Source organism: Pseudophryne corroboree, chromosome 5 (assembly GCF_028390025.1).
Source record: "Pseudophryne corroboree isolate aPseCor3 chromosome 5, aPseCor3.hap2, whole genome shotgun sequence".
Lineage (NCBI taxonomy): Eukaryota > Metazoa > Chordata > Amphibia > Anura > Myobatrachidae > Pseudophryne > Pseudophryne corroboree.
The window spans coordinates 745740687-745753793 of NC_086448.1; the positions used below are offsets into that span (position 1 = coordinate 745740687).

Below are 13107 nucleotides of genomic sequence, written 5' to 3' on the forward strand. Positions count from 1 at the left end.
AGCTTTACGATCAGGTGGTGTGCACTGGCTCCTCCCCCTATGACCCTCCTCCAAGCCTCAGTTAGATTTTTGTGCCCGGCCGAGAAGGGTGCAATCTAGGTGGCTCTCCTAAAGAGCTGCTTAGAAAAGTTTAGCTTAGGTTTTTTATTTTACAGTGAGTCCTGCTGGCAACAGGATCACTGCAACGAGGGAGAAGAGGTCCAGAATCGGCGGCAGAAGACTCCTCAGTCTTCTTAAGGTAGCGCACAGCACTGCAGCTGTGCGCCATTTTCCTCTCAGCACACTTCACACGGCAGTCACTGAGGGTGCAGGGCGCTGGGAGGGGGGGCGCCCTGGGAGGCAAATGAAAACCTTTTTTGGCTAAAAATACCTCACATATAGCCTCCGGGGGCTATATGGAGATATTTAACCCCTGCCAGAATCCACTAAAGAGCGGGAGACGAGCCCGCCGAAAAAAGGACGGGGCCTATCTCCTCAGCACACAGCGCCATTTTCCTCACACAGCTCCGCTGGTCAGGAAGGCTCCCAGGCTCTCCCCTGCACTGCACTACAGAAACAGGGTAAAACAAGAGAGGGGGGGCAAAATTGTGGCAAAACTATATTATTAAAGCAGCTATACAGGGAGCACTTATTATAAGGCTATCCCTGTCATATATAGCGCTTTTGGTGTGTGCTGGCAAACTCTCCCTCTGTCTCCCCAAAGGGCTAGTGGGGTCCTGTCTTCGTTAAGAGCATTCCCTGTGTGTCTGCTGTGTGTCGGTACGTGTGTGTCGACATGTATGAGGACTATATTGGTGTGGAGGCGGAGCAATTGCCAAATATGGGGATGTCACCTCCTAGGGGGTCGACACCAGAATGGATGCCTTTATTTATGGAATTACGGGATAGTGTCAACACGCTAAAGCAGTCGTTTGACGACATGAGACGGCCGGACAATCAATTAGTGCCTGTCCAGGCGCCTCAAACACCGTCAGGGGCTGTAAAACGCCCTTTGCCTCAGTCGGTCGACACAGACCCAGACACAGGCACTGATTCCAGTGGCGACGGTGACGAATCAACCGTATTTTCTAGTAGGGCCACACGTTATATGATTTTGGCAATGAAGGAGGCGTTGCATATTGCTGATACTACAGGTACCACAAAACAGGGTATCATGTGGGGTGTGAAAAAACTACCTATAGTTTTTCCTGAATCAGATGAATTAAATGAGGTGTGTGATGAAGCGTGGGTTGCCCCCGATAAAAAAATGCTAATTTCAAAGAAGTTATTGGCTTTATACCCTTTCCCGCCAGAGGTTAGGGCGCGCTGGGAAACGCCTCCTAGGGTGGACAAGGCGCTCACACGCTTATCAAAACAAGTGGCGTTACCCTCTCCTGAGACGGCCGCACTTAAAGATCCAGCAGATAGGAGGATGGAAAATATCCAAAAAAGTATATACACACATACAGGTGTTATACTACGACCAGCTATAGCGACAGCCTGGATGTGCAGTGCTGGGGTAGCTTGGTCAGAGTCCCTGATTGAAAATATTGATACCCTGGATAGGGACAATGTTTTACTGTCTTTAGAGCAAATAAAGGATGCATTTCTTTATATGCGTGATGCACAGAGGGATATCTGCACACTGGCATCACGGGTAAGTGCTATGTCCATTTCGGCCAGACAGCGCGCAGTGGGCTCACTCGCAGGTAGATCCCTGGATCCTGCAGATAATATCTCAGGGGTACAGGCTGGAACTAGAGACGGATCCACCTCGCCGTTTCCTGAAGTCTGCTTTACCAACGTCCCCCTCCGACAGGGTGACGGTCTTGGAAGCCATTCACAAGCTGTACTCTCAGCAGGTTATAGTCAAGGTACCCCTTTTACAACAAGGAAAGGGGTATTATTCCACTCTATTTGTGGTACCGAAGCCGGATGGCTCGGTAAGACCTATTCTAAATCTGAAATCCTTGAACCTGTACATAAAGAAGTTCAAGTTCAAGATGGAGTCTCTCAGAGCAGTGATAGCGAACCTGGAAGAAGGGGATTTTATGGTATCCTTGGACATCAAGGATGCGTATCTCCACGTTCCAATTTACCCCTCACACCAGGGGTACCTCAGGTTCGTCGTACAGAACTGTCACTATCAGTTTCAGACGCTGCCGTTCGGATTGTCCACGGCACCTCGGGTCTTTACCAAGGTAATGGCCGAGATGATGATTCTTCTTCGAAGAAAAGGCGTATTAATTATCCCATACTTGGACGATCTCCTAATAAGGGCAAGGTCCAGAGAACAGAAGAAGTGCTAAAACAGCACGGGTGGATTCTGAATATTCCAAAATCCCAGTTAATTCCGACAACACGTCTGCTGTTCCTAGGGATGATTCTGGACACGGTTCAGAAAGGTTTTTCTCCCGGAGGAAAAAGCCAAGGAGTTATCCGAGCTTGTCAGGAACCTCCTAAAACCAGGAAAGGTGTCTGTACATCAATGCACAAGAGTCCTGGGAAAAATGGTGGCTTCTTACGAAGCAATTCCATTCGGCAGATTCCACGCAAGAATTTTCCAGAGGGATCTGTTGGACAAATGGTCAGGGTCGCATCTTCAGATGCACCAGCGGATAACCCTGTCTCCAAGGACAAGGGTATCTCTTCTGTGGTGGTTGCAGAGTGCTCATCTATTGGAGGGCCGCAGATTCGGCATACAGGATTGGATCCTGGTGACCACGGACGCCAGCCTGAGAGGCTGGGGAGCAGTCACACAAGGAAGAAACTTCCAGGGCGTGTGGTCGAGCCTGGAAACGTCTCTTCACATAAACATTCTGGAACTAAGAGCAATCTACAATGCTCTAAGCCAGGCAGAACCTCTGCTTCAAGGAAAACCGGTGTTGATCCAGTCGGACAACATCACGGCAGTCGCCCATGTGAACAGACAGGGCGGCACAAGAAGCAGGAGTGCAATGGCAGAAGCTGCAAGGATTCTTCGCTGGGCAGAGAATCATGTGATAGCACTGTCAGCAGTGTTCATCCCGGGAGTGGACAACTGGGAAGCAGACTTCCTCAGCAGACACGACCTTCACCCGGGAGAGTGGGGACTTCATCCAGAAGTTTTCCACATGCTGGTAACCCGTTGGGAAAGACCAATGGTGGACATGATGGCGTCTCGCCTCAACAAAAAACTGGACAGGTATTGCGCCAGGTCAAGAGATCCGCAGGCAATAGCTGTGGACGCGCTGGTAACGCCTTGGGTGTACCAGACGGTGTATGTGTTTCCTCCTCTGCCTCTCATACCAAAAGTATTGAGAATTATACGGCAAAGAGGCGTAAGAACGATACTAGTGGTTCCGGATTGGCCAAGAAGGACTTGGTACCCGGAACTTCAAGAGATGATCACGGAAGATCCGTGGCCTCTACCTCTGAGAAGGGACTTGCTTCAGCAGGGTCCCTGTCTGTTTCAAGACTTACCGCGGCTGCGTTTGACGGCATGGCGGTTGAACGCCGGATCCTAAAGGAAAAAGGCATGCCGGAAGAAGTCATTCCTACTTTGATTAAAGCAAGGAAGGAAGTAACCGCGGAACATTATCACCGCATTTGGCGAAAATATGTTGCGTGGTGCGAGGATCGGAGTGCTCCGACGGAGGAATTTCAACTGGGTCGATTCCTACATTTCCTGCAATCAGGATTGTCTATGGGTCTCAAATTGGGATCTATTAAGGTTCAAATTTCGGCCCTGTCGATTTTCTTCCAAAAAGAATTGGCTTCAGTTCCTGAAGTCCAGACTTTTGTTAAGGGAGTGCTGCATATACAGCCCCCTGTGGTGCCTCCAGTGGCACCGTGGGATCTCAATGTTGTTTTGGACTTTCTCAAATCTCATTGGTTTGAACCACTAAAAACTGTGGATTTGAAATATCTCACATGGAAAGTGACCATGCTACTAGCCCTGGCTTCGGCCAGGAGAGTGTCAGAACTGGCAGCTTTATCTTACAAAAGCCCATATCTGATTTTCCATTCGGACAGGGCAGAACTGCGGACTCGTCCGCATTTTCTCCCTAAGGTGGTGTCAGCATTTCATCTGAACCAACCTATTGTAGTGCCTGCGGCTACAAGCGACTTGGAGGACTCCAAGTTGTTGGACGTTGTCAGAGCTTTAAAAATATACATTTCAAGGACAGCTGGAGTCAGGAAATCTGACTCGCTGTTTATACTATATGCTCCCAACAAGTTGGGCGCTCCTGCGTCTAAGCAGACTATTGCTCGCTGGATTTGTAGTACGATTCAGCTTGCACATTCTGTGGCAGGCCTGCCACAGCCAAAATCGGTAAAAGCCCACTCCACAAGGAAGGTGGGTTCTTCTTGGGCGGCTGCCCGAGGGGTCTCTGCATTACAACTCTGCCGAGCGGCTACGTGGTCGGGGGAGAACACGTTTGTAAAATTCTACAAATTTGATACCCTGGCTAAGGAGGACCTGGAGTTCTCTCATTCGGTGCTGCAGAGTCATCCGCACTCTCCCGCCCGTTTGGGAGCTTTGGTATAATCCCCATGGTCCTTTCAGGAACCCCAGCATCCACTAAGACGATAGAGAAAATAAGAATTTACTTACCGATAATTCTATTTCTCGGAGTCCGTAGTGGATGCTGGGCGCCCATCCCAAGTGCGGATTATCTGCATTACTTGTACATAGTTACAAAAATCGGGTTATTATTGTTGTGAGCCATCTTTTCAGAGGCTCCGCTGTTATCATACTGTTAACTGGGTTTAGATCACAGGTTGTACGGTGTGATTGGTGTGGCTGGTATGAGTCTTACCCGGGATTCATAAATCCTTCCTTATTGTGTACGCTCGTCCGGGCACAGTACCTAACTGAGGCTTGGAGGAGGGTCATAGGGGGAGGAGCCAGTGCACACCACCTGATCGTAAAGCTTTACTTTTTGTGCCCTGTCTCCTGCGGAGCCGCTATCCCCCATGGTCCTTTCAGGAACCCCAGCATCCACTACGGACTCCGAGAAATAGAATTATCGGTAAGTAAATTCTTATTTTAAGTTACTATAATTAGCTTCATTTCTAATAGGCTAACATTATTAGGAGAACTCCATTTCAGGATCTGGCTTACATACATACATACATACATACATACATACATACATACATACATACCAGAATTCGGTAGACCTATCTATAACACACAATCTTTAGAACATGCTTTGTCATAATGTATTGAAAACTGCATTACAGTAACCCCATTCTGGGGCATATTAAGTGTATTCTACCCTTAACAAATGCGGAAATGGCTGCTTCCGCATGCTTAGGGCAGAATTAAGAATAACCAGTATGTATTGTGATAGAAAAGAGGTATCTACTACTGGCCAGAATTCGCATGGATCTGTCATACAATGGGGACAGTATGTAACAAGTGCTGATAAGTGCAGCTTATGGATTTTGCTTGTAGCCAGTGACGCCATCTTGGCCTGCTATTCTCTATCGTGCGATCCCTCTCCTGTGAGTTAGACTGAGTAACCGCAATGTAGATCGCAGCTTTATTGCACTGCACGTGGGTGTCTGGATGATAATGCAGGTGTGCGGCCAGGGCTAAAACCCGAAGTAAAGTGATTGTGTAAATTATCACTTTACTACTTTCTCATTCCTGGGATAGGCTCTTATCGGAACCCTTTGTCCCACTGATTGCAGGTTGATAAATGACCCTTAAAAATATTGCTGATTGCTGTGGTATGTGGCAATAATGAACGTCCATTTTCAGGGGTAGATGGCCTTTTTTGAATACATATGCCCCCCAGTCCTGTTCAGCTGACCTAAAACTGTTTTGCACTAGCACTGCATCTCATGTTTACTATTTATTATTGGTGGTAATAGGGTCTTCAAAAGAATAATTCCGTATCATGGCAAACTTAATTTATTCCTGCTAGGACAGCTGTTTCACTAAGCAACTGTCCCAACAAATATTAAAACCTGTATGGTGAAAGTTTTACACTGCCTGGTTGTGTTCCTACATGCAAATGCGCACACAAGGAGTCAGGTATCGGACAATATACCTCATTGCTCTCCAATAACGCAATCTGCACTACATCTCTCCTCTCCTCCATGGATTGAAGCCAAAACTTCAGTATTTGCCCCCTTTTACACCTAGATGATGGACCCGGGTTATTCCCAGGTCGTTCATCTAACAGTAGATGCTTGGAGAGGTCATCACCAAGCGCTACTGTGCCCTCCATCAACTCCTTTTAGGCATGACCTTGATCATCATGACCCGGGTCTTGCCTTTCAGACCACAGGTGACCCGGGTCAATCCCGGGAATGGCCCTTGTCCCAAGCAGGGTCGCAGACCTAGGACATCTGAGCTGGTTTGGGTCTGTTCAAACATAGCTGTGACCTGGGTCGAGCTGTCAGCCCTGGCAATATCCTGAGTCAAAAGCCTATGTCTAAAGGGGTATAAATCTACTCCTCTGAGTCAACCAGATGTCAACATATTGGTATCCTGGATGAACCTCAGAGTGAGCCATTACTGCTTAAGGACAAGGGCTCTGAGTTTCTAGTACAGGTTGAGTATCCCATATCCAAATATTCCGAAATACGGAATATTCCGAAATACGGACTTTTTTGAGTGAGATAGTGAAACCTTTGTTTTTTGATGACTCAGTGTACACAAACTTTGTTTAATACACAAAGTTATTAAAAATATTGTATTAAATGACCTTCAGGCTGTGTGTATAAGGTGTATATGAAACATAAATGCATTCTGTGCTTAGATTTAGGTCCCATCACCATGATATCTCATTATGGTATGCAATTATTCCAAAATACGGAAAAATCCGATATCCAAAATACCTCTGGTCCCAAGCATTTTGGATAAGGAATACTCAACTTGTAAATGTCATATGTTCCTTGCAATTCCTGGTAATTGTGATACACAGATGTTCTTAATATGGAAGCAGGCCTGCCATAGTGTCTACATTTTAATAATGGACCTGTTAATAAAACTACTGTTCCAGGTTACTCCTATTTTTTAGAGGAATGGTTGTGGCTTAGATCACTTAAAGTTAATATTTCCGCTATATCCTCTTCCTATAGAGCAGGGGTGGGGAACCTCCGGGCCGCGGGCTGTATAAGGCCCGCAAAGCTGTTTGCTCCGGCCCACCCGCTTCCCTCAGTGAGACATGCCGCCGCTCAGTCCGGCGGCAGCGTGTCTCAGCTGTCAGGACAGGGAGGAGAGCGCGGCAATGTCGGGCGGCGGCGTGTAGGACTTGAAACCAGCCGCTGGTTCGTGAGCCAATCAGGAGCCGCGGCTGCCGGTCCGCGAGCTCTGATTGGCTCTCGAACCGGCGGCTGGTTTCAAGTCCTACACGCCGCCGCCCAACATAGCCGCACTCTCTTCAGTGTCCCGCCGAAAGGAGCGGTAAGCAGCACGGGGGGCATTTGTATGCCTGGCACGGTGAGGGGCATTTGTATGCCTGGCACGGTGAGGGGCATTTGTATGCCTGGCACGGTGAGGGGCATTTGTATGCCTGGCACGGTGAGGGGCATTTGTATGCCTGGCACGGTGAGGGGCAATTGTGGATCTGGCACTGCACTATTGGGGGCATATGTGTATCACGTCCCATTTTAACTGGCCACACCCATTTTTTGGCGCGTGCGCCCCTCCGGCGCGCTCACACAGTACCTCTAAGGGGCAGACCTACTGGGGGGCAGGGTAATTTTTTAAGTTGAGAATTTTTGTATTTTATAAATATCCAAATGGCCCTCAGTAGAAAAAAGGTCCCCCACCCCTGCTATAGAGGGTAGCACAGGCAGCAGATGTGAAGGCATGCACATTAAAGCCTCCTCCATTTATTCCATCTACACTTGCTTGGGACCTAATCTTGGTCTTGACAGCTTTACAACATTCTCCATTTCAATCTGTGGAGTTCATTATGTCAATAAGAGTTTCAGGATGATCGGCTGTGTCATGCAGATCCCCATATATCATGTTTCCTAAAATAAGGGTATGGAAGCCTGTTCTGCGATACTGTACAGATGAGGAGTAGCTCCTGGGCGGTGCATCATGGGTCCTCATTTGAGCAGCGTTGCTGAGGCCACCAGGTCATTGGTACATTTTACAAAGTGTTGCCATTTTTATGTACACATTTTAGTTTTTGATAGAAGGTATAACGCTGAGCAACTTCTGAACATGCCCTCCCATAGGGCCAGGATTCCCCAGTTGGGTGTGTCAGAAAATGAAGGTGTTTTTATATTTACTTTAAAACCTTTCCTTGTGACACACTGGGTGCCCTCTTGTTTTAAGTCTTCCCCGTTGTCTGTTGTAGGAGAACATTTTGTTAAAGTGTCCAAACTCCTGCCTGAATTTCTCTACCCATTGTTTCAGTGGCCTACTTTTTTTTTTATTATTTTTATTTTTTCCCCCTCCCATTTCCAAGATTAACTTTTTTCTTTTCCCTTATTGACATTTTATTCATATAGTGCCCGTAACTGTTGTACTTCACAATATGACTGTAAAATCCATTTAGTATAACCCATAAGTTCTCAAACTCTGTCCTCAAGGCCCCCAGACAGTCGACGTTTTCCAGGTAACCGAGCAGGTGCACAGGTGTATGTATTATTCACTGACACACTTTAAAAGGTCCACAGGTGGAGCTAATTATTTCACTTGTGATTCTGTGAGGAGACCTAGAAAACATGCACTGTGTGGGGTCCTGAGGACAGATGTATTAACCTGGAGAAGGCATAAGGAAGTGATAAACCAGTGATAAGTGCAAGGTGATAAACGCACCAGCCAATCGGCACCAATATGTAAATTGACCGTTATAAGCTGACTGGCTGCTGTGTTATCACCTTGCACTTATCACTGGTTTATCACTTCCTTATGCCTTCTCCAGGTTAATACATCTGCCCCCGAGTTTGAGAACCTGTCGTCGTATAACCTTAAACCAGAGGTTCCCAAATGCGGTCCTCAAGGCACCCTAATGGTCCTAGTTTTCATTATGTCCATGCTTGCCCATAAGTTACTTAATTAGTACCTCATTCAGTTTGATTTAACCATGTGTTGTGGGCCATGTATATACTTAAAACCTGGACTGTTAGGGTTCCTTAAGAATTGCGTTTGGGAACTTCTGCCTTAAACTAAATTAATGGTTCTTATATTCAATCCTCAGGACTCCCCAAGTTCACGTTCTCCAGGTCACCTAGCAGGTGCACAGGTGTATTCATTGCTCACTGACACTTTTTAAGAGATCCACAGGTGGAGCTAATGATTTCACTTGTGATTCTGTGGCGATCTGGAAAATATAAATTGTTCAAGCTGCTGAGGATAGGTTTTGAGATCAAGTGAACTAGATCATTTATTGACTATCTTGGTAAACTTGTGTGTTTGTTTACTATTTTTATGTTCCCCGCTTCTAATTTTGTTTTTATTCTTATTTGTTGTCTTGCCCATCAAAGTGGATACCTGCCCTAGAACACCAGAAGAAGCCTCAGCATTTGAAGAAATCAATTATGTTGATGAAAACCCTGACTTGTCTTACACACCAGGTGCCTTTGAACAGTTTGGAAATACTATTGACTCTTTCTTTGTCCATTTCGATCCATGTCCTTTGGAGGAAAGCTGGTTTGTTACTCCACCTCCTTGTTTTACTGCTGGAGAGTTGACCACTATTGAGGTGCAGACCAACCCTTTGGAAAACCTTCTCATAGAACACCCAAGCATGTCGGTTTATGCTGTTCGCAATGTTGCCAATAAGCAGATAGCTACATGTGATTCAGACTTTCGCAGCTCCAGTAGTTTAGGGTAAGTTGTTTTTTTTTTTTTTTTATATCCAGTATGTGCATGTTACACAATATGCCCTATGGGACTTGACACTGATCCGTGTTGCTTTTGTATGTTTATTGCTATTTGAATAGATGTGTTTTGTTTGTTTATGGGTGGTTTTTTTTATTTTTTTTTATTTCAACCTCTGTATTTGTTTTCCAGGTTGGATACAGAACGTAAAAAAGTGGGTCAACGTGTTCATTGTTATGTTGCATCTCTCGCCGCTCGCACAAACTGTCTGGACCAAACCAAGACTTTTCGCTGCACTAAGTTGTCAAAGCGGCTATTGGAAAAACCTCTTCTGAACCGAAAGAGCCTTAGACGCCAAAATCTCATTCGAGGTTGCCATTCACGTCCGATCAAGCACAATGGGCTCCTCGTCCACCAACCTTGCCAGCGTCGGTACAATTATTGAGTGAATGTCTGACCATAGTTTTGTCTCTCCTCCCCTCCCCCCCCGTCCCCAAAGTATTCTGCTCTCAGGATTTGCATTCTATACACACCTATATTCAGTGAATGCAGATCTCCATCTCTTTCTGTCCTAGATGAGTTTCTCCTTTCAAAACACAAGGCTGTAGTTATGATGTGTAGCTTCATATTAAGCATGCATGTAATGGATACAGTTATGAACGGTTAAAGCTTTTCAGCAGATGGAGAGTGGCTTTAAAAATGTGATTACTATTTTAGGCAACTGGGCATGGGAAAAGCTCTAAAGAACCTTTTTACAGAGCACATCTATTATTTTGTATATTAATAGCTCTTTAATGCAGTTTTCAAGCGCAGTTTCTTGAGCTAACCAGGGGCGGTGCATCATTCAGAACATCGACCCAAACTGCCACAGTTCAGAAACAAGTGCGACAATAAATCAAACAAAAATTGGTTTAGCAAGTCCATGCTAGGCCTCTAGAACAGGGGTGGGAAACCTTTGGCCCTCCAGCAGTTGCTGAACTACACATACCAGCATGCCCTGCTACCGTTTTGCTATTTTGCCATGCTAAAACTGTTGCAGGGCATGCTGGGATGTGTAGTTCAACAAAATCTGGAGGGCCGAAGGTTCCTCACCCCTGCTCTAGAATAACAAAAGAATACACCTTCTAATCCGTGATGAGAGAGGTTTTATTCAAATAGGTTTGGTCATCAAGGATCCAAAAAACTAGGTGTATGCATTTTTTTTTAAATGTGTATTATAACGCAACAAAAGAATACGGTTCATACAATTGATGCTTGAGAAAAAAAATTTAAAAAAAAATAAAGGGCTGAGTTTAACCTCTTCTAGCTGAGATGTAAAGGAGGCCGGTAGCAGTTGTGGATGAGCAGCACTTCATAGTCTAAGCTTTCACTGATGACCACTGTTGGGTACCGTCTTCTGACCAGCTGGGCTTGTTCCAGTCTTCACTTTTGTTTAGATTTAATATGTAGTAATTTTACTTGATGGGCATTGTATATAAATTCATAAATAGCCAATGTGTATACAGTATTCTAAGATAGCATGTCAGCCAGGAAGGAAAATGTTTCCACAGTCATTTTATGACTTCACTGTCCAGTCTGGTTAAACTCTTACTCTTTGTTAACCCTAGAGAGGCATTCCTGCCTGCCACCTATTAAACCATCAGGGTTTAAGTAAAGACGAATGTAAACTCTTTTGATTGGTACTGTAACCTCTAAAAATGACTCTTGGTAATGGTGCCTAGCACACAGGAATATATGTACTGCATTAAAGATTTGTTAGTGCTTTATGCAGGCAAACCTAAGGCAGAGTGTCTCCCTTTCTGCCTGTCCTGTCTTACTCTTGGTCCAGTTATCCACCTGATCAAATGTCAATGATTTCATGCAAATACCTTTACTCTAGACCTGGCCTGGCCAACCTGTGGCTCTCCAGCTATTGTAAAACTACAAGTCCCAGTATGCCATGCCACAGTTTTGCTATTAGGCAATGCTAAAACTCTGGCAGTGCATGCTGGGATGTGTTGCTTCACAACAACGTGAGAGCCACAGGTTGGACATGCACGTGATCTAGGCCATACTCCTAAGGTTGTTAGGAAAGCTCTGGGAGAGGATACACAATGGTAACTGTACTGAATAATTGACTCGTAAAGCAAACTTACCAGCATCATTGTAAAAACTAGGTAAACTACTGTAACCAGAATATTTTACACATTCATCCCTTATGTTGGACAACTACAGAAGGACATTTAAAAAAAATAAATAAATATTGTGATGGTTCCTTTTTAATACATTATGAATTATTTAAGCCGAGCATGTATATTTGTTTTTCATGAAAACTTGACTTTATTTTCTATAAACTTTTACAGAATATTTGTTTTGCAACGCATTTACTGTTCAGTGTTGATGAGCAAGGCATTTTTAACATTTAACTTAAAAGCTTTTTAATTAAAATCCATTTATTTATATACTGTACATTTTGAATAATGCCGCGGTTATGTTCTTCTTACAGAAACCTGCCAATATTGTGATAAGTTTAGGTCCGTTAAGGCAACATAGCTTCCATTCAAGGAGAACACGAGGGAAACTCTCTTAAATATTCACGTTGTAAACCTTGAAATGTTTATATCATTCTAGAAGACTTTTTTTGTATAGAAACCTACTGTACCTTAAAGTAGATATTTAATAATACCAAAATATGTTTCTCATATTCATTAGTAAATGACAAATATAATACTATATGTACTTCTCTGCAGCCTCACTGCTTGGCCTCTGGCGGCATATGCAAGTGAGAATGGAAATGACTGAAAATGTTTTCCGCAAGTGTTTCTAGTGGATATACTGTAAACACTATAATCTGGGCGGTAATTTAGGTTTTGGACCTAATTGGCCATAAAATTTATAGCGCATATGAGCCCAGATAAACCAGCGAGCGGTATGAACTACCTGGTTGTGTGCGTGGTCGTTGTCTGACTGCATTAATAGGATCCGGCTGTCTGGTCAGAGCACTATTTCTTCAAACTATACCGTGGCCTGGCCACTGTACATTCCGGACGAGCACCTGAAAATGCCAGAGCGTGGCTACTCTTCAGGTAAAGATGCCCCCTGTCACTAGTAAATATAAAGACATACCTTCTGGCTTAACTCGTCCTCTGTTTGCTCGTGTTTTACCATTGGGGCAACTTCTGTTCTGGAAGATGCCCTATTATTCAAGTCAAATGTAAAGATGCTGTGTAATGCTCAGATGCCGTGTATAATTTTCTAAAAGGCAATAGAGACATGATAAACTGAATCTGGTTGCTAAAGGCAACATCACCAATTTTCAGTTTTAGAAGCTTTAGTAAATTTACCCCAACAATAATTTTTATATAATG

General features: G+C 44.7%; 1 protein-coding gene across 2 annotated transcripts in view; it reads left to right on the forward strand.

Moving 5' to 3' along the window:
- Positions 1 to 12208, forward strand: part of TP53INP1 (tumor protein p53 inducible nuclear protein 1) — a 52048-nt gene extending 39840 nt beyond the window's left edge. For both annotated transcript variants that reach the window (XM_063924130.1, XM_063924129.1), the window contains 2 exons: positions 9424 to 9769; positions 9953 to 12208. In XM_063924130.1, coding sequence (XP_063780200.1) covers positions 9424 to 9769; positions 9953 to 10205 — 599 coding nt within the window. In that variant the 3' untranslated portion in view covers positions 10206 to 12208. The remainder of the gene's footprint in view (positions 1 to 9423; positions 9770 to 9952) is intronic.
- Positions 12209 to 13107: the final 899 nt, after the last annotated feature.